The following is a 23207-nucleotide window of genomic DNA, read 5'->3' on the forward strand; positions in this document are numbered from 1 at the left end:
TAATCTTTGCGCTAAATGTAAATAATTCAAGAGAATGGTGAGAGTTGTCTTTAGAATTCAATGGCAGTGAATGTACATGTGGTTTTATTAAAACTCAGTTCTGTCTTCTTTGAGTAAATGCTACAAGTGGAAAGGGAAAATATTGTTTCCTACTCAAACTTCTGCTGTGGTTAAAACACCCAAACATTTGTTTAAGTGCTTGATTGCGTAATATACATGTTGTAAACTGCACCATTTCATCAGTTTACTTCAAGTACATGTATATTCAGTTAACTATATTCCAAGATATTCAGTTGAATAGTCCTGTGCGTCATGAAAATGGACCACAATTGAATTGTATAATCTGCCTCGGACTGCTTGATACATGCATGCCCAGATCCCTATTAAATTTATAACAGGTGGCTTATAATATAACTATGCAGACTAATCATGATTTGATTGGGATTTTGCTAAAATGAAAAATGGTAGGGGACCGTGGAGGTGGGGGGGGGGGGGAGAAAAAGTGGTGGAAAGACAAAGATGGAGGGAGAGAGAGAGAGAGGGACAGAGAGTGGCACATAGAGAAAGATATCTAGAGTTAGAGGGAGAGAGAGAGAGAGAGGGGGAGAGATGGACAGAGACAGCGAAAAAGAGAGAAAGAGGGGGAAATACCCTGGCTGTCTTGCCTGATAGGCACCAACCAGGCGTTTCCACAGGAAACAGTAATTTAGCGTATCCTGCCGCCCTGAAGTATGACACATACCCTGCGATTCCCCCCTTCCCCCATCAGGTTGTCTCCTACATTGTAATCCTGCGGAAACCTTCACCACATATGTCACCAGTTGTGTGTTTCATACATGAAGTCCTGCTGTCTCTGAGCTATATTCGGAAACTACATTACAGAGTCCTGTACAAACTGTGTCTCGCATATTGCAAATTTGTACCAAACTTTGTGCTGAGCGATTGCAGATTGGTCCAACTTTAGAGTCTAATCCAGTGAGAATGGAAGGCTTAGATCTGTTCTGGCAGCAGAGGGAAGATCCTATCTCGGTTGTAGATCCTTCTGCGGTCTTTGGAGAGCTCTTGTTCAATGCGGACATCGCAAGGAACCGCTGCGTAAGTGACTCTTCTGTCGTTCATACTACCCCTGTGGCCAGTGCAGTTTAATACCTTGGGTCACATTGACCACTAAAGCATTTCCTTGGCACAGTTTCAAGAATTTGCTGCCCAATTAATGCTATAGTGTACAGTGTTTTTGCTTCATAACTTGCTCAGAGACAAATGGATACATGTGTTACAATGATTTATATTTTTTATGATGACACTGCAGTGATAACAATGGGTCAATTATAGTTGTCTTTGTCCTTGCATGTTTTAAACAAGAAGCAATTAGTGTACAGTGTTATTGCATTTTTCAGGATTTTTTAAAATGCCGGTTGCGGAATATATTTTTGAAAGTTTATACTTAAAGAAAACTGTAGATAAATTTTCAATAGTTAAGTTAGAAAGAAAAATATTCTTACATACAAAAAAGTACATGTATACCTGGAAAAAATTGTATTAGAAGATTCATGTACATTGTATATTGCTCATAACAAGCATTTATTTTGAAGAAAAAATAACTTTGGGAAACTTTGGTACTTTTAGTACTCTTAGACCCCGTTAGACCCCATTTTTAGTCACATTTCGGGACTTCTTAATGCTGGACCAATATATCTTGTCAAACTGGCCCAGATGCACATTTCATTGTTTTTTTTTTTCAATTTCAACCAAAGAGTAATAGTGAGTTGGATCGCTCTTCATGAAGTCAAAGGTACAGTATTGTATGGATGTGATGGTGTGATTCAAAGCCCATGCAATTTCCAAAAGGCAATGAAGTGCTAATAATCTTCTGGATGAAGCTACTTGTAGATCTATTCATGTAGCTCTGGAACACCCTCAATTAGCAGATGCTCGTAGCTCATAACGTGGACAAAGTTTGTTGATCGGTCTTGATCATGAGACCATTTTTCTAGGTCAACGTCAGAAATGTCAATCTTGTTCTTGGACATATATGGACTTTATGATCTGTCAGGTCGTAACATTTTTTTTCTTCAGAGTTTGCAGGACTTTCTTGACAAGTTGTCATTATCAAATACTAGTAGTTGCCATAGTAACTATCACCTCCGCTTCTCAGCCAGAAGTAAAAACCTGTCAGACAATAAATGTCGGTGAAATGCCTCTCAGACATGTTCTGAGACAAATCATATAGTGCTATAAAATGCTTCAAGTCTAAAAAAAATGGTCAGAAGTTATCAGCATACATGTCCCACTTTATATGACGTCAAAATAATTTTCTCATGTCTCGTCTCATATTGTGTTATAATCATTGATTATCATAATGATTATGTAATCAGTCTTAGTGAACGATTTCATAAATTTGTGCAACTTTGGATGTACTGTTTTAATGTGTACAAATTGACCTGTTCGCATTTTTTTGTCACCTTGATTCTTGAAACAAAAGAAAGTACATGTATTATTTTCAATGATTTCCCATGTCGGGAGAGGGGTGATCTAAAATAGCCTAGCAACCTACATGTATATTTAATCAAAGTTATATTTAATCAAAGTTGTTTACTTCTATCTTGCAAGAGATTGTAAACCAGTAGGAAACCAGCAACTTCCTTCCTTCAAAACAGGTTGAGTAAAATACACTTGTGTGTGCACTTGTAACAGCTACCCATGCTGCCGTGTCATGTGTCCCCACATATTCAATTTTGTGTGAGTAACGCGTGCATGGATTCCAGGCACTTGTATGATTTACTGTGCTGTAGGCGTGTCTAGTTTTACTTCTTGATGACTTCAAAGTGTGTTCATCATTCCTGGTCTTTGGTCTTAATCTTTATTTTTCATCATTTAAGTGGAGTAACCAAGAAGATCGCATTGATTTATCGGCTTTTTGTTTCTGTTTCCAGTGAGAAATTGTGTAAAGAAATCTGGTGAAATGACATCTCAGGAAGTTATTTCTCAAGATCTACAGTGTAACTACACACTTCTCGAGTGCTTGTGATATTCTAAAATTAGTTCCTGGTTTGTTTTCAGTGTTAATGGTTGTCGTCGTCCAATCTGAGCTTCATTTGTGTTTCATTTGCGTGCATTTAAAGTAAAAGCCATTGCAATGGACGGATTCACGGGGATGGAGGTATGTTTCTTCATTGTTTCCAGATTTGCACAGTTTCAGTTTTGTATCTACAATGTATCAATATATTTTATGAGTAAACTGTATGGTTGGTTGAATTTCAAAAGTTCATATTGAATTCATGCTTCCTGCTTGTCAGAAAAATGCTGCTAAACTGGTTAAAACCTTACAAGAACTGTCGTATTGGGCAGTGATATCAAGAGAAAGTAATGAACTGACCAACTACATGTACATGTACACTTCCAAATTTCAATCAAAATCATACAATTATTTATTTTACATGTGTGAAGAACTATTTGGAAATGGTGAAAATACACTGTACATGTACATCTTAAGTTCTGAACACAGAAATATATGAAATTATGTACCAGATAAGCTTGAACTCGGAAACAATAGCTGATTTGCCTCAGAGTTACGTGACTTTGTCATAGTGGAGTGAGTTGTTGTTTACACTTTGAACCTATTAATCTTTTTCTTTTTTCTTTCACTAGGAAGTATGCTCTAATATTTTTGGAACTGTAAGCAATATACTGGTACATGTATTTCAGATTTTATGAAAGGAAGTTCCCCCTAAATCATATCTTTTTGACAAGGTTTTCAGCATAAGTCATTGATAGAAGGGTTTATTTCCAATTCGTCTAATGCCAATTCGTCCAATTGCCAACTCGTCTACTATCATTTGTTCTACCATCAGTTCGTCCACTCACCACATGGTCTACTTTCATTTAGTCTAATGCTCTTCCATCTAATAATAATGGACTAAGTGTTAAATTGTGCAAAATGAATGAAAATGAAATGGATATTAGACCAACTGGTTAAGAGAGGAAATGGTCATAGACGAAATGGTGATTGGACCGAATGGTTGTTAGACGAAATGTTGATGAACGGAATGGCATTAGACTAAATGAAAGTAGACCATGTGGTGAGTGGACGAGTTGGCAGTAGACGAATTGGCAATTTACCGATAGAAGTGCTCATAATATCTACATGTAGGTTATGTACATGTAGTTCCTATCTTCTGTTTTAAAATGAAACTTTGACAAGAGACAAAATTGCCTTTTACATGTTCATTGTATGTGCTGGCTCATAGTCATACATTCATGACTTGATATATACATTGTATTTTTAAACAGAAGTTGTTTATAAAGTTTAGGAATAATATTTTGCCAGATTCCTTTACATTACAAGTATATTGTCATTTTACTTTTCAGGGAACTAACTAGATGTGCATAGTATACATGTGTTGAGTATGTGTACCAGTTGTAATTATTTAAGAAAATAAAAATGTAAGAATGCTGAAAGGATTTAAAAAATGATAAAATGATTACATTTGAGGATGAGTGAGTACATGTAGAAGGTTTCATTGTATCCAGGAATGTGAAAACAACATCAATTTTACATGTAAGTCTATGTATGCTACATATATGTGCATGTTTGTGATCTACTCCTGAAAGTGCAAATGTATGGAAATTTGTAGATTAAACCAGAGAATCTGAGAGTCAATCAATAAAACAATTTTGGCCGGCCAGCCGAGGGGCCCTCCTACAAGTATAAATTATTCATGATGACAGGAAAGTGGTTATTACATGTGGTGTGCGCGAGAGTGCCCTGTTCACTTGTAACTTTTTAAACTCTTTTTAAAAAATCTTGATGGCTCAGTGGTCTGGCGCCCGCCTCATGAACAGGGAGGTCATGGGTTCTATCCCTGGATGTGTTATACCAAAGCTTTATGATCATGAGTCCTAGTTTCTAGGCCTTCATCTTTGAGATTGGAGAAGGATACTAATAACATATTCTGTAGGGTCCACTCATAAAGCAGTTTTACATTTCCGAATGGATCACCCTGGGTTAACAAAACAACATTTTTATTAACGATAATTCTATAATGCGAATTCTTGTAAATGTTTCTCAACGTTTCTTGTTGTTTACAGCCACCGTTGGTGCAAGCCGTCTTCTACGGAGATGCTGATGAAGTCAGGGCCTTGCTCTACAAGAAAGAAGATGTCAACAGCACAGTAAGTCTCACTGATAGGATGTTAAATCACTTGGTGAAATGACACTAATTCTCTAAACGTACCATATTTATCATATGATTTATTCCATCAAAGAGACCTTCATGTAGGCCTAGGCTATATTTTCTACAGCAGTTAGTTGGAGGCCTACAGGTGTAATGTTATGTGTGCTTTACAAGATTTGAGAATTTAGCAGTCAGCCATACTGATATATGTAATTAATTAGTTTTGGCTGGAATGCAGCATACATGTACATGTAGGCCTTCATGTCAGCTTTGATGACCCTGTCTTTTTTTTTTTTTTGGGGGGGGGGGGTGGGGTGTAAAAATGTTAAGCTGTCTTTCGTTAACCTGTAAAAGCCCACTCTGTAATGTATTATATATTTTTATACATGTACATTTAGGCCTACATCGTATACTATTTCTGTTACCATTTAAACTTGTTACCTGTCAAAAAATGTCCAAGATAAGTTTGAAATCGTCTCATGAAATTGGTTGCCTTGATTTATGAAAACAACGAGGGGCCCACACTTCATGTACCTGGGGATGTTCACATAAAAATTCCTCTGATACTGTGTATGCTTTCCCTTCCATTCTGACAAATTATGGCTAATTGGCAACCACTCACTGTAACTAATGAGATCGCATACATAAACTTGTACATGTATTGGAATGTAGGCATAATATATTCCCCAATCTATTTTCTCTCTGTGCATTCACCGAGTTGATTGGACTGACTGATAAATGAGCGGGTTCAAAACCAGTGTGGAGTGCAATATTGATAACCCAAATATGGATGCAATTTATAATGCATTGTACTTGTTTACAGCTGGGGTTGACTTGATTTATTGAGAAAGCGGCGTTCATCTCTCACTCCATTTATTACAAATGCAATTCAATATCTAGCTACACCTAGTTATGGCTTTCAGACCCCACACTCACAGTACAGGCTTACTTCGTTCAGCAGCCATTTACATGTATGTGAGCAGCCGTACAGTACACACTCGAATGACAAGTGCCTTAAATATTTAATCACCTGACTGTATGCTGGATTTGATTTTACATTATAAAACTAAAGTGAAATGAATTGTATGGTTTAGTACTTTAGTCTAGAAAAGGTATCTGGAGTGAGTTTTATGAAGCTGATCCTTTTATATTAAAGGGGGTAATTTGGGCAGAAAATAGTATCTAAATGAATAGCATAAAATTGACTGCAGAATTCACAGCAAAACCCTGAAAATATCAAAATCTGCTATTAAGAAATAACCAGATATTGAATTCTGAAGTTTAGCAAAATTTTGTGATCGGTATGAAATAGGGGGATAATTTGAAAACTCAGTCGATACAGATAGGCCTACTGACAGTTCTTATACTCACTCATCTCTAAAGACAATCTGTTTGTCCATTCCTGACAATCCAATGAGAGAAAAGAAGGAATTTGAACCCTTAGAGACTTGACCTTGTTCACGGCATGCCCCAAGAAATGCTGACTCTATTCTGAGTTGAACTACTTGAAGTTGATTGCATATTGACCAGTGTAGATCTTCTTCTGAAACTACAATGTACAGTGTACTCTCTTATATTACCACTGTGCACAGTGCATTTTAGGAGTTATTATTAAAGTAAAGGGGAAGTCCACCTTGCAAAGAGTTTATTGTAAACAATAGTGGAAAAAATAATGCAAAAGATTGGTACAGGTTTGAGGAAAGTTCATCAAAGATTTTAAAAAGTCATTTGAATTTTATTTGTTTGATTTGAGACTTTACATGCAAGCTCCGTATCTTGAATTAAAAAAATAAATTAAATTTCATTTCTAAAAAAAGTTGAAAATGGGTTAAATTGTAGGCCTACCTTTAGTATATCAATGTCAGACAAATTATTTCACACCCGCTCCTGAAATAAGAAATTTTTAAGTCATCATGAACCTTTAAAAAATTGAAATTAATGCATTATATATTAAACAAATATATCAGGCTTTGAGAAAGTATAGTGGAATTATTTATCCGAGGTTAGTCTGGCAATTACTATTTTTCCCGAGGGGCGAAGCCCCGAGGGAAATATAGTAGTTTTGCCAGTCCAACCGAGGATTAATAATTCCCACTATGCTTTCGAATGAAACGCCTGGTATATTTGTTTTAGATCCTACTTTTGATAATTTACAACCAAAATCTATGTGTTGAGCTTGCAAAGTCCGGTTACTTGAGTTGAATTACCTACTTTTCTCCGAGCCACCGCGCTCAGCGGAACGCAGATTAGTGCCTGCGCCGACGCATCGCTGGACTTGCCCGGGAGAGAGAGCGCGCTGGCCGGTGCGCCCGAGAGTTTATATATCCAGTTTTGCGAAATAATGATGTCAGACCTCGATATATCAAAAAATGTATTGAGGTCTGACGTCACGCAACATCATAGTTGAAATATATTAGGTCACATGATGCTACTTGAACCAATCACTATACAGGATTTACTCTATGTAGGATATAATACATAACATATCATATCAAAAACTTTAAATTCTAATAAATTTCTCAATCTTTCATGGATTTCCCTCTACCCTTCAACAGTATTGTTTATCATTTTTTCTGCTATTTTTACAGCAAACTTTTTGTCAGGGTGAACTTCCCCTTTAAAATCAGCTACTCTACATACATGTACATGTAGGCCTACATACATGTACATGTACTGTGTAAAACCATGGCATAAACTAATAGTTAAGGCCTAAATTTTAGTGTGGGTACCCCCCCCCCCCCCCCCCTCTGTAGCTCATGATACTTATAAACTAATTATGAAGGCCTAATTTTAGTTTCGGTAAATCCTCTCAAACTTGAATGTCAGTTATCACTCACTATTCCAATTCATTACTAAATTATATGAATGTGTACATCAATCTGGGGAGTGTTTCATCAACATTTTTGTCCAACAAGTTGTCAGATCTGACATCTTTCCTTGATTTTGATTGGCTGAGGAGGACAGTTCCTATGGTAGTAACTGTCGGATAAAACAGGGCTTGTCGGCTAAAACGTCTGACAAGTCCTTTCATGAAACGCTCCCCAGGTGTACATGTACATGATGAAAAGGAAAATGTACAGCACTAGCTGGAAATATACAGTACAAGTGCCTGCACTTAAACTCATTTATAGAAACAGCAATTCAATTTTTATTTCAACTCTTTGGACATAATGCTTCAAGTCCTTCAGCAGATTCATTATTTTTAATATGCAGTCTGAATTTGCTTGACCCTATCAACTTTTAGAATTGTCATGAAAATGAACTCGATACGTTTTATTGACGAGGTTTCATTTCAGTCAAGAGGATATATTTCATATATTCGGGAGTGGGGAAAGAGTTCCAGTGTACTGTTCATGGTCTGTCTTACAGTAGCACAAGGACACAAGTGACAAATGTATTTCTTGTATGATTGCAAACACATGTAAATATTAGTCATTTACAGTGAATAATTTAATGATAATCCAAATACTTGTACATTTCATTTGCATGGTGATTAATTAGAAAGTTTCTAAGCACTTCACAACAACTATACTTGATTGAAAATATGAGGTCATTGATAATATTTTATAAACAATTTATATTCCTGTCAATACTTATGTACATTCACCTTGTGAACAAAAAAAAAAAAAAAAAAAAAAAACATTGCAGCAGTATCCTAATATGAATGTGTATTTACATATATAAAATTAAACTGAACTCTATTCCAGATGCTGGATCTTCAAGATTTTTTTCCTCCCCACTCTGCACTTAACCCGTAGAATAACAATGTAGTAAATATCAATTATATAAAAAGCTTTCATACACCTGTACAATGTTTGTCACTTGGTCACCTTTTTTTTTTGCGATTGCAGGTTAGTCTGGTCTAATGCACATTTTAGAACTTGTACATGTACTTGTATACATGTACATCATTGTTTCTTTACTTAGTTGTAATCCTTATGGTATGGTAGATACTTTATAGTTGGAGGTTTCATTAGTACTGATACAAAATGGATCATGAACATGTACAGTACATAGGCCTTTGGGCAATAGTGTACTTAATTCTGATGCAATTTGTGCAGAAAATGGACTTTGTAGTGCTACAATGTTTTTGCAAAAAACTTTATATTTTCTAATGATTAAAAATTATGAGGAGGAAAGTTTTATTCAATAATAATTTGCTGTTTCAAAGAGCAGACTTTCAATCATGAATTAACAATAACATGTCGATGCAAAATTTATGATTAATCTGTGTGATCAATCCAATCATGTATTAATCGATTTTGATTTCTTGCAATGCCCTTCTTTGACTGAGACTACTGGAATTTATGATTTCACTATGTTTGTACAGGGATCATCCACTTTCAGTAGATAATGGATTAATTTATGGGATTACAGTCTAATGCTGTACTAATATTTGCCCCTTTCCCTTTTATCTCGCTAGGATATAGAAAGACGTACACCCATCCATGCGGCTGCTTTCAGAGGGGAGGCGGAGATTGTGGATCTCCTTGCGGAATGTGGTATGTTAGACGTCTGTAGATGAGAAAATTACTGATGAGTGCTAATTTGATTTATTCCTCAAGTTCTAAAAATAGCCTCAATTATGGCATGTGTATGTACATCAACTTGTCTATTGCCCCCTCAGAGATGCCAACTGTTCTCCTAATTTATCAGTATTTTGCACAGTTTTTTGACGAGATCATATTATAACTACTGCAGATTTTACTGAATACTGGAAGTATTGTTTTGCTGGCATTTATTTTCTTGTTTTATTATAGAAGAGGTACATACCGGTATTGTTTTCTCCAACTTCAAATACATGTATCTCCCAATACTCAAAATAATGTGTTGTTGGCAAGATTTGCATCCCTACAATATTGAAGGGGTCTGGTTAGAACTCCCTTTTCAGATTTCAATCATGTTTTTTCCCTCAGATTTAAGAGGGGATTTCATTTTAGTCTAGAGACGTTATTTGCTAGTTCATGCAAAACATGACATCGTTTTCACACTGTTTATTTCAATTTTAGTTATTAAATGCACACAAATATAAAGAAGGAAAAGGAAAAAACAAATCATTTTGATTTGTGTGTAAAATTAAGAACAGCTGGATGCTTGACTTTACAATGACTGGAAAAGTAAGGGTGCTTTATAGGTTTAGTGTAACAGCCAAGATACAGGCTGCAGATAGTCTCCAGGCAGAGACCCTTGGTTTTCGCAATTCTAATGTATAGTGCAGGGTCTGAAGTAGTGAGACTAGATTGGCTATTTACTGTGGCTTGACAGGCAGTCTTCTCTCTAGACATGATATACATGTAATTGGTTTAAGTGTCAAATGTGAGTCTTTGCTTGCAGACTTCACCTAAATCATATGAAGTACTAGTAATAGGCATACATGTTGTTCTTTCTATAGTTTTGCTTGTGAATATGATTTATAATTGATTTGCTGTAACAGGTGCAAGAGTCAATACCAAGGATAGCAGGTGGCTTACTCCTCTTCACAGGGCTGTTGCCTCTAAAAGTCAGGTGAGTAAAGTTTATACTTAGTTAAAGGGGGTGTTCACAATGTCCTCAAGATGATTTTAATTAACACTTACAGAATTCAGGAATAAAACAAGATTCACAGAAATCACAATTTTCATGCAAAAAAATTAGAATCTCATAAATTAATTTTAAAGATGAGATACAAGCTATATATAGGAGATTTGATTTGATTTCATTTCATTTATTCAATGCTTTCATTAAAAACATATAACGATATAGATATATACACACATACAAAGGAATATAGACATATGGGATATAGAAAAAATATAGAACAAGTAATAATAATGTACAAATGAAAGTATTAAGGAGAGGCAGAGCCTTATATTAAAAGCCAATTTCCATAAAGTCCAGCAAATTTAAATTTTTGTATTGTTGATTAAAAATAGCAAAGTAAAATTAATAAAAAAAAATCTACTATTTGACCACAGCACTTAGTTAGACAAAGTGGGTATTTAGCCTGGCTGGAAAATAGACAAAATGGTATTGGGCTTGATGGCAATTAGACCAAATAGTTAGGAGGCAAACTGGTTGTACATAGACAGACTACAATTAGACCATCTGGTACGAGACCAAATGGTTCAAGACCACTTGGGTAAGTAGATAAAGCGGATGTAAACCAAGTGGCAATTTATCTTGTATCATTACCAAGGCACTGATTTTGAATATAGGCCAAACTAAAATATCCATGAAGAATATTTTAATGAAATATGATATAAGTGGGCAATTCCATAAAATAATCAACCTTTTTGTACGTCCAACCCCCATTTTTCTCAAGTCTTACTTCACTTTACAAACTGACCAAGTCATGGACCCTTGAGAACATTACTGACTGTCAAACGAACAAGAAATCAGAGACAGAAAATTTTATGAAGTCCCCACATATAGGGGGTCGGACGTACATATTTTATGGAATTGCCCAAGTTATATCATATAATAACGGTCACTTAACTTTGTTTATAGATTAAATTTTAGAATAATACGCCAATATAATTTACATTTATTGATCCGTTATCAAAATAGCTGTTCCAACAAAACAATCCCAGACCGATCAAAATATGATTCTATTCTGAGTGATACATGATTGACCGGTTTGCAGTTAGTGTATTGTGACATTAAGTCCGGCTATATACTACACAGGGCAATAAAATGACCTTAATGCTGGAATTAGAATGTCTGTGGTCTGTCCTATATAACCCTTATAATTAAATACTGTCTGGTTCTAATCTAGGAGGAAATGACTAAGCTCACCAGGGCTCCACTTCCACTTTGTCGTTGCCAAGTAAAATAAAACATTTCTCTCTTCAACAGCTTTTCAGACGAGTCTCTTTTATTGTTATTTTCACACTATTTATTTTTTATTCATTCATTCATTCATTTATTTTTAAAAATCGAGTTTCATTTTAAAATGGAGGGTATGTGTATTCTATAAAAAAATAAAAAATGATTTCCAAGTGCGCTTTCTACAATTTGAGTGATGATGATACTTGTGGTGAAAGAAAATATTTAGAATGACAAGGGTGAATTTTTATTCTTGATAAATAACAATTCAGGATTTTAGGCAGATGTTCAAGAAAGAGTTAAAATGTGACTTCAGACGCACCTCATTACTTTGGCTACATATCTCAAATTACAGTGTACAGGCTTTCAATATTAAGCGAAACAGAACACATGTCCTCAAGTTGTCCTGTTTAGATTTGGAGATAGTCACAGGTGAAAAGGGAATGTAAACGCTGTGTGAACACTTTCCCATAGGAATAGTGTTGCAAAACATCGATCTGTATGGTGATGAATACTTGTTTTCTTGGCCATGTGAACACACCCATATAGTACCATGTGAAAGCATTATTAAAATTTGCCTACTCATGAGTGGGAATCAAAGGAAGGTTAAAGCAATATTATAAAGCTATGTTATCCATAATGGACATCTTACCAATTTCCTATTTGTATGAATATGAAACAATTACAAGATAATTTTAGTTTTTTTTTTTTAGTTAAAGTTGCCTTTACGTGTTAACCAGTTTGTAGATACAGTTGTGCAGATAAAGGTCATTTGAACTCATGACATGAAAACTATTGAGGATTGCTCTTCACAATTGAGTAAAACACCATTATTTCTGACCTGTTCATAGCAAAGTATATATAAAACATTGTCAAAATTATCTGAAAGCAGTTGTACTTGAGAAAACACATTTATTTTAGGATTATTCATAGGAAAGTATATGAAAACAAACCTACCATGTATGACTTCACCAATTTTCATACTATATTTTATTTTTGATTTACAGACCACTGTACGAGTTCTCCTGAAGCACAATGCAGACATTAATGCCAGAGACAAGAACTGGCAGACCCCTCTGCACGTTGCTGCAGCCAACAATGCAGTGGACATTGCTGGAATGCTCATACCTCTGCTATCAACGGTCAATGTCACTGACCGTGCTGGACGAACCAGTCTCCACCATGCAGCCTTCAATGGCCATGTAGAGGTATGTAGATTCAGATTTATTTTTTTCCACCAATTTCTTGGGGGTGTTAAAAGTGGATGCCTGTGTATATGAAGCTACCTTTCCACAGCCAAAGTTGTGGTCAGATTCCCTTTTCTTTTGGAGAGGATTTCACAAAGTGTCTTGTTGATAGCTTATACTGGCAAATCTTCGGTTAGCCGATCAGATTTAAGGATTTCAGAAGCCTGTGACAGCTGTGGTCAAAGTCACTTACGTATGGCTTCATGGAATGCTCCCCTTGGTTCCAGCTGTTGTTTCCGCAAATCTTTCTCTTAATGCACAACTAGAAAATGTTTTAAGAAAAGATCGAATTAAAAGATTGAAAAACCTTTATTGAGTAAGGTACCTTGTTAAAAGTCTGTGCTGCTCTTTTAGCAGGAATCTTTCTATTATAAAGGAACTTTTCGTCTTCCCGGCAGCTGTCTTTCTTCCATTCCCCTATTATTTTGTGTATGATGAAGTGTGTGAATCTGTAATGAGAGACTGCCTGCAGGATTTTTGATAAGGTACCTAAAAACAATTTAATGGGATTGAATATTTGAAAATTATTATTTTTATCCAGCATTTCAACAAAAGCAATTTTTATGACCACAAAGAAAACCAATAGAAGATGTTTATGATACAATTCCAAGTTTCATGGGAAAGGAAAAACTAAGAAAAATTGCTTTAGTCGTCAGGCTTTCCACCCCAAATAACATATATTGGTACCAAATTTAATTTTGAAATAATTATTTGTATGTCTTGCATTTTTTAGATGGTGAAGCTGCTGGTGGCAAAGGGAGGGACTATTAATGCTCAGGATAAAAAGGAGAGGAGGCCGCTCCATTGGGCATCATATATGGGTAAGATTGATACAATGAAATGTGTTTCCCAAAGTCAATCTGTCTTGAGTGTAAGGAAAGAAAAAAAAATGGAACAGTAATTGAGGTGCAGAGCACTTATATCTTGTGCGTACTGAAAATGATTGATAATATTTTATCACTCCATGGGCTAAGCAAAATATCACTGCGAGTTAGGATTGATTTGGAAACTACATTACATTATGTGATGCACCTTTGACCAGTCCAAAGAAGTTTCTCGGTATGGGGAATATAAAAAGCACAGGTAATCTTGATTCAGTTAATTCAGTGTAGTGTTCCTTTGAATCCAGCCAAGTGTTAAAGTTTTAAACTGTTTCAGTGTTCTTTAGTTTGAAGAAAGCACTGGATCATGTATATTACATTGTGGATGTTAAAGTCATTTGTCTGATTGGTGCACGTCTGGGCCCCGTCTTACAAAAAGTTACGATTGATCCGCTCAACCTTAACTAGATGAGAATCCATCATACATACTTTGTGAACAAAAAGAAGCACACTAAATTTTTAAGAAAGCAATTAATGTATGAATATACGTCATATATAGAAAATATTTTGAATAAACATGCATTTTAGATGTTGATGGCCTTCAATAGTTGTGGTTGATTGGATCAATTGCAACTCTTTGTAAGACGGGACCCTGTAATCCCCAAGCACTCATGTACACACACAATCAATAATATGCCTGTCGGAATAACTGCCGTCTAAACCAATAGTATTACACAACTTACTCCAAGATCATAATCAAGTGATTATATTTGATTGGATTATGCAGTCATGTGTAATTCAGTTTTTAGCTAATCGCATTTTACCATTTCTCTCTCTCTCTGTCCCACAGGGCATGTTGATGTTGTGCAGCTCTTGATTGAGAATGATGCAGACATCGGATGTCGGGATCGTAGTCTATTCACACCTCTCCATGCAGCTGCTGCTAGCGGACAAGTCAGTGTGGTTAGGATACTTCTAGAACATGGTGCTAAGGTAAATACACTGTTAGTGTGAACACAAATATAATTTCAAAACCATGCAGTGCTGTGAATGACTTCTTGGGAGGACAAGATTTATTCATACATTTACTTTTATCACCTGTTCCTTAGATTGGCAGTAGTATCAGAGCATGTTGAATGATAAACCCTCTGATCAACACATAATTTTGCACAAATGTCAAGTCGTGTAAAGGGTGTCTCTATGATTTTTCTTTTGCTGATGAAATTTATTTGTATTTTATCATATTGAATTGTACATTTGAGATTCATGTATTTCCATTTGTATTACATGTATTTTGCTTAGTTAGGTGTCTTGATGGCATATCTTTGCAACAGCTAAGTGGAAGGCATTTTTGACATTTGAATCTGCATGAAAAATTTCAAAATTTAATTCTTTTGTTATTTAATGTTTATTCAATTCCTTATGTTTTGATAAAAAAAGAAACCAGAATTTTGTTGTTTTTAAATTGAAATTGTTCAGGAATCTAATTTTCATAAATTTTACATGAGAAATTATGATTATTTTTTCCTTGTTAATCTGGATCTACCTTATTTGATATTTATTTATAGGTTGATGTTTCTAATGCTTGTGGGAACACTCCTCTCCATATAGCAAGCTTGTTCAATGGGGGTGAATGGATTCGTCACATTAACTAGGATCTCCATCTTTTAAATGTTTATTTACAGGTTGACATTCCTAATGCTTGTGGGAACACCCCTCTTCATATAGCAAGCTTGAATGGCAATGATCTGGTGCTGAGAGAGTTAATACAACATAATGCTGATGTCAACACACTCAATAATAAGGGACAGGTATGTTTACGATTGTCTGCATTTAATTATGTATGAAAAGCGTTATAAAGATTGCTTAATTTTACTTAATTGAGTATGAAGAAGTAAACAACATGGATGGATGTCTCTATCATAAGTATCAATTATTGATAATGAATTATAAGAACAGATAACATTTGAAATTTGCCTAATATCTACTTTATGCTAGGCAAAATTGATTTTGCTATTCATAGTCTGTTCTGATTTTATACATTGTAAGTTACTGATATTTTATTTGAAATACATGTATATTCAAGTGTTATTTTCTGATTGAATTTTTTTGGTCTATGCATCTAGGTTTTAGTAACCAACGCGCCATTAATGTGCAATGTACTGATCCATTACAGACTATATAATTAACCCTTGCATTTTGTTACTTTGTCTACATAAATGCAGCACTTGTCAATAAATCATAAAACTGGCTGACACAAATAAATGAATGAATTAATCAATTGACTGTTTATTACCAAAAAAATATACATGGTAAAATAATTTGGTAATTTTGGTAAAAGAACTCTTTGGAAATGGCAAGTTCTTCTAGTGAGATTTCGATCCTTTCTGATAACCAGGTTCAAGAAGTTCTCAAATGAAACCTAATAAAGATATTTCTGACATTCTTGTTTGTCCATCCTCACATTACCTCCAGACCCCACTGCACCTAGCTGCCGTCTCGCCACACGGAGGCATGTGTCTGGAGTTCCTGATCAGTCGAGGCGCCGAGTCCAACATTCAGTGCAAAGATGGGCGCACCCCTCTTCATATGATAGCCCTCCAGGGACATTACCCAAGGGCAGAAAGCCTCATTGAAAGAGGTGAGATTTTTTTTTTTTTTTTTTTTACTCCTGCTGGCCATTTCATAGACAAGATGATAACATTTTTGGTTTCGCCATGCAAGGTAGTCCTAAAAAAGACTGTTGGATAACCATTTGGATAAAAATTTCTTAGAAGGACTGGTGATCTTATGGTTTCGAGCATGTGAACTCTGCACTTCGTCAGGAGTGTGCTGACAATTCGTACACAGTCGTTTCAGGTCATTACCATATCTTGCGAAGTGAAATTGGTATGTCGGAATTCGGAGGAAAGGGTGACATATTAGTTGTAGGTTATTGGTCTTTGGTTTTTAGTCAAAGATGTGAATATTGAATGTTTGGATGGTTGCATGATTTCCATGATATTTCGTAAGTGATAAATACCCAGAGGCAGAAAGCTTTATGGAGAATGGTAAGGTGTGGCCTTAACTCTTGCGAGCCATGAGTCATAGATCAATGTTGAAGGCTTAAGAAGAATGTAGAAAATATTAACAGATACTGATAGAGGTGTGGATTTCTCCTCAGGGAGGGTTCTTCTCATGGGCATATAGCTATGAAGTAAGTGGTGAGGGATGACCTTTACTTCAAGGGTCAAAGGGCATAGGTCGTGGGCTGTAGGTCATAGGTCTATAAAGGTTGTAGAATCTTATTATCAGTAATGGCTATTGATAAAGTCGCAGATTTCTTTTGGGAGAGTTACTGATGATCAGAGAGTTTTACAGGTCACTGATTATAGATTGTTAGTTTGTCATTAGAAAAGTTAGGGTTTTAGAATATATTCTTAGATGTTGAGATGTTTACATGACAAAATGTATCTTTAAACCTACTAATCCGCCTCTTCACTCTTCTACCATCCATCTGCCCTTTAGTGATTTCTTGTTATGTTTAAAAGGTTCTCTCTTGCAACCCTTGTGTTGTCCTTTTTGAGAAAATGCTCTTTATTTCAACAGTGAAGAGGTAAAATCTTTTGTAGATTGTCATTTTAATTCAGTAAAAAAAAAATGAATCTACATTAGGTACATTAACACAAGTTGGAATCTCAATCGATAGATAGATAGATAAATGGTTTATTAATAAAAACAAGACATCATCGCGGCTAAGGCCGAATTGCGATGTATTACAAGGTAATAATGACAAAAACAATATTCAAACAATAACATAGATAATTACAAAATAAATATTACAAATAAAGTATTGTATTGAAACTAATTGTGTTGTGGAATTCTAGAAAGAAATATTAACTGAAAGTGAATTGTGTGTCTGGGAAATGAACAGTGTGTATCGCATTGTAGTATTCAAGTATAATAAAACAAGTATAATAAAACAAATTGACAAGAGGTATTTCAAATGACGAAAACATAAAATGATGAAGGAATAAAAACTATATGATTCATGCATACCTATTATGAGTTTATGAAAAAGTGGGTAGCGTATGTGTTAATAATTCGTTTAGTGTACTGCCAGTTTCTTTAAATTTTACGTTTATTGATTTCAAATAATTACCTATTAAAAAAACAAGTTATCTATTAACACAAACATAATAACATAATGAACAAATCCTTAAATCAGTGAAAAATATGAAGCGTTTCCTGGTGTACAAAAGATTTGAATATTAGAGATATACTGGCGGGAAATAAGTAAAACATCATTAAAATTAATCTGAAACAATCCCAGTCATTGTCTCCTCCAATCTGAACCTTCCATTAGAAAAAAAAAATTCCTTAACAAACAGACAGAGCAATAGGGTTTGTGAAAACTGATATGGCAGCCCTTGTGTTGTGAAGGGTGTAAATATCTATGAACATGACATTGTCAAGCTTCCTTTTTGCATTTTTTTAAATTATTTTGCACTACCCATTGCAAACGCATATGAAGAATTTGTAAGGGATGTAGCGTAGTTAGTACATCACTGAAAGTGGGGGTTTTCGCTGCGTAATTGTGATAAGCTACTGAATCTGATTGGCTGAGAGTAAATTTGTTGGTTCAAATCATTGACAAGATGTTTTATGAAACACTCCCCTGAAGAATGATTTATTTTGAATAGGTTCGACTTGTTGCATGTGCATTAAAGATCATAGGCATTGCATGGATGAAGAATGCCCCTCCCCCTTTTCACCCGCCTGTCCCTCTCCTTACCAGTCAACATCGCATGGGGGGTGGGGGGTAGGGGGTGATGCCCATAGACAGGGTTAACGTTGAAACGTGATGACCCTCTTTGCATGTTGATATGACTAGAGCTTGCACATTGCACTTTAGATAGGGAATGTCACTCTAACATTCCTTTTGATTATCTCCTGTGAATGCTATGGTATAGAAATTCATATGCATGATGACAATGATCCAAGTGGTCTTTTGGTGAGGAAACTCTCTTCATTCCCTTCTGTTTTTGACTTTCCGATTGTCAAACGGTTAAGGTGATTGTTCTTTTTTCCTGGACATATGGAGTTTTAGAAGGGGAATTACACTGTGGTGGGAGTTTTCTCTGATCGAAGGACTTCAATCATTTGTAGTCTGATTTAATTGTAATTAACAAAGCATAATATAACATTATGGAAGGTAAGTGTGGAAAAATTAATCTATATTTGTTTGATTTTCAAGTCTGATCTAGGCATCTTAACAAAAGTCCCAGCCAATTTGGTTGCATCATTCAACAGTAATCCCATTCAGCGATTTTCCTCATCTAATCCTGCCATTTCTGCACAGACAATACAATGGTGCAATCAGGAATATGCTGTATCCTCACTGTTTACAAATGATGTGGGAACTTTTGTTATGTTTCCTTGATTCTGAAGTGCTATTCGGTGGTGGAGATTTGTTTTGTGTGACGAGTTTAATCTAAATTCTCACATGCCTTGCAGCGAATGTTTATATTGACTTGGAGGATATTTGATGGGTGTAGATTTCTAAGCCAGTGCCTGTCAATTGTGAATCACCATCAAATTCATTTCATTTACACATCTGTGTTTTTGTTTTTCAGTCAGAAATGCATGCAAATTTGATGATATATATTTATTATATATTTTCCTTTTGAAATTTATTTTTACTGAAAGTTCATTCAAACTGACATAAAAGTTACTGCAGTTTTTCCCCCCAGGGCACTCAGTATATTTGAATACATAAAAACTTAAATGAAATTAATAATTAAAGAAATTTATTTTAAACTCATACATTTTGCTTTTTACTGCAGTTTCTTGTTGAAGACCTACTTAGGGTTCAAAGAAATTTTTTTGAATTCTATTTTTTTTTGGTAGTAAGGGCTAGTGCTGAAAATATTTGTTGATCCAGGTTAATTATTTAGAATTAAGTTTCAAGGAAAAGTTGTGTGGCAAGTCATTAATATCAATTTTCACACTTTACCCAGGCAAGGTGAAAGAATACCCCGTCTTCAGTCCTTCGAGTAAGATATAATTTTAATTGTCATCATCTTCATCATCATAGCGGCAAAAGCAGGAACATCAGCAACATCATCAACATCATTATCGTCATCATCATCATCATCATCATCATCATCATCATCATCATCATCATCATCATCATCATCATCATCATCATCATCATCATCATCATCATCATCATCATCATCATCATCATCATCATCATCATCATCATCATCACCACCACCACCACCACCACCACCACCACCACCACCACCACCACCACCACCACCACCACCACCACCACCATCATCATCATCATCATCATCATCATCATCATCATCATCATCATCAGCATCATCATCATCATCATCATCATCATCATAATCATCACCACCACCATCATCATCAGCATCATGATCATGATCATCACCATCATTATTATCATCATTATCACCACCACCATCACCACCATCATCTCCACCATCACCACCACCATCACCACCACCTCCATCACCACCACCTCCATCATCACCATCACCACCATCACCATCACCTCCATCATCACCATCACCACCACCTCCATCATCACCATCACCACCACCACCATCACCTCCACCATTACCTTCATCATCACCATCACCACCACTATCACCACCACCACCACCTTCATCACTACCATCACCACCACCCAGCTAAAACCAGGATAATATGAATTGCAAGACCGGCTGGGAGAGCAGTTTTCAGAAATAAAGTGGATACTAGTACATGTACCATGGATAAATAAGCCATTATTATCATTATTACCACCATCTTCATCATCACCACTATCATCATTGCCATCATCTTAATCATTTCAATGTTTATCACCACATACATTTTAGCATTTTTGTCTCGCCTGAATGACGTTCGGCAGAGACCTAGTAATCACTTTTCCTGTTAACTAGTCTGTTAAAAAATTGTTAAAGTTTTTGTTCAACTTGCTCTAATTTCTTTATTTCTGCATCAATTATTAAGTAAGTTCATACATGTACTTGGTACAAATAACCATTGGGTAATACCATAAGTGTATTTAAGATGATGGGGTCAAAGGTCATCCAGTGGTCAAAAGGTCAAGTTTTTGTTCAGATTGCTCTATTTCTCCATCAATTGTGTTTACAATCGGTACAAATAACCATTGGGTAATACCACACGTGTGTTCATGAGGATGATAAGGTCAAAAGATGATATTGCATATTTTATCGATTGCATTATCAGGCGAGACTAATAGATTATGAACCACCTTGTTTGTTATTGTTTGCATTTATTTTATTTTCATTTTGTTATTGAAAAAGCACTTTCCAATATAACATATACATGTAACAATTAATAATTATACTCTTCAAATGCTTACAATATATAAAACGGATGGTGTAAAGGAAATAATTATCTTGTTTTTTTAATGCTTTTACTGACGTACATGAATGGATATTGCTAGGGAGACTATTCCAAATACTAGCCAATACCACAACTATGACAATTATTTTCTTTATAATCGTCATTACCATCACCACCATCATCATCACAACTATCTCTATAATTTCCATCACTTTCAAATGCAACGCCATGGTCACCACACCTGCCTTGCTACATTTAAGCAGTTGTTTTAAAGGGTATTTAAAGACAAATGACTCCAAAATTTGCATACATTTCTGATGTTGTATTATTTTTGTTGTGAACTGTCCTAATAACACTAATCTTTTCCATTCCTTCCTGTAGTTGTCCAGCTTCTCTTAGATGCTGGTGAGTATTGGATTCTAAAACATTTTCATTCTCTCTCCATCGTCAATTTTTTTTATTGTTAAAGGACAAGTCCACCCCAACAAAAAGTTGATTTGAAAAAAAGGAGAAAAATCCAACAAGCAAAACACTGAAAATTTCATCAAAATCGGATGTGAAATAAGAAAGTTACGACATTTTAAAGTTTCGCTTAATTTCACAAAACAGTTATATGCACATCCTGGTCAGTCTGCAAATTGGCAGACTGATGACGTCACCCACTCACTATTTCTTTTGTATTTTATTATATGAAATATGAAATATTCTAATTTTCTCCTCCTTGTCAAGTGAAACAAAGTTTTATTTCTCCCTGAACATGTGGAATTTCCATTATTTTAACAGTTTATGCTTAAGTTAGGTTAGTCCTTATTGTCAAATCTGTAAAAATTTAAATATTGTGTTATTCAAACGATAAAAAACAAAAGAAATAGCGAATGATGGACATCATCGCCTCTCTCATTTGCATATCGCTGAGTTGTGCATTTAACTGTTTTGTGAAAAATAAGCGAAACTTTGAAATGTCATAACTTTCGTATTTTACATCAAATTTCGATGAAATTTGCAGCGTTATGTTTGTTTGATTTTTCTCTATCGATTCAAATCAACAATTTTCTGGGGTGGACTTGACCTTTAAAAGGGAATCCAGCCCAAATGGAAGATTGTTTTAACAGAAATAGAAGAATATAGAGAAGCATCTCAGTGAAAATGTCAATGAGGGCTGAGTCAAAATATTCTCAGTGGCATTTGAATAACCATTAAAAGCGTAATTGTCATTTTGAAAAAGCGTTGACTTTATGGGATTCGAGAAAAAATGGAAGAGCTCCAAATTTTGCTTAAAATTAACTGTTCACATCTTTCCTTCCTAATTAATGGTCATCTTTTGTCCATATTTCCATGAAAGTACTTTCTTATTTGTGAACTGACTAGAAAATGAAGAAATATTTGCTTCTTTCTTGACCCTGAAACTCTGAAAGATCAACTTATGGAGATTTCAGTTGATTTTAAAACTACTAACATCAGTATGTACATATGGGACAAGATAATAGTCATGATTTGTTTGAATCTTGACTAAAGTAAATGGCAGGGAGAAATTCCTTACATGAAGAAGATGTCAAATTCATAGCCTTGATGTACTATGTAATGCGGTAGAAGAGTAATTAATCATCAATTTATTTATTTTTACTAATTGTAATTACTATAGTATTTGTCTAAAAAAATACAAATTACAATAGATAGAAATATTAATGTTTGGGTTTCAAAGTTGACATTGTAATCTCTGTAGTCACTTACATGTATAAGATTCACAATTTGTTTGCTTCATTTGTGTCATA

The 23207-nt window shown here is 35.1% G+C and overlaps 1 protein-coding gene across 3 annotated transcripts; it reads left to right on the plus strand.

Moving 5' to 3' along the window:
- Positions 1-808: 808 nt before the first annotated feature.
- Positions 809-22210, plus strand: LOC135156410 (serine/threonine-protein phosphatase 6 regulatory ankyrin repeat subunit A-like). Of its 3 annotated transcripts, none has more exons than XM_064108827.1 (11): positions 809-1095; positions 5089-5172; positions 9598-9676; positions 10609-10679; positions 12986-13186; positions 13959-14046; positions 14897-15039; positions 15732-15857; positions 16522-16687; positions 20046-20081; positions 21817-22210. In XM_064108827.1, the coding sequence occupies exons 1-11, from the start codon at positions 982-984 to the stop codon at positions 21900-21902; spliced, it is 1194 nt and encodes a 397-aa protein (XP_063964897.1). In that variant the 5' UTR covers positions 809-981; the 3' UTR covers positions 21903-22210. The 3 variants fall into 3 exon arrangements, with proteins under 3 accessions (XP_063964897.1, XP_063964898.1, XP_063964899.1); XM_064108829.1 differs by lacking the exon at positions 809-1095 and adding an exon at positions 2813-3160 and having other exon boundaries at positions 21817-22209; XM_064108828.1 differs by lacking the exon at positions 20046-20081 and having other exon boundaries at positions 810-1095.
- Positions 22211-23207: the final 997 nt, after the last annotated feature.

Source organism: Lytechinus pictus, chromosome 13 (assembly GCF_037042905.1).
Source record: "Lytechinus pictus isolate F3 Inbred chromosome 13, Lp3.0, whole genome shotgun sequence".
Taxonomy (NCBI): Eukaryota; Metazoa; Echinodermata; class Echinoidea; order Temnopleuroida; family Toxopneustidae; genus Lytechinus; species Lytechinus pictus.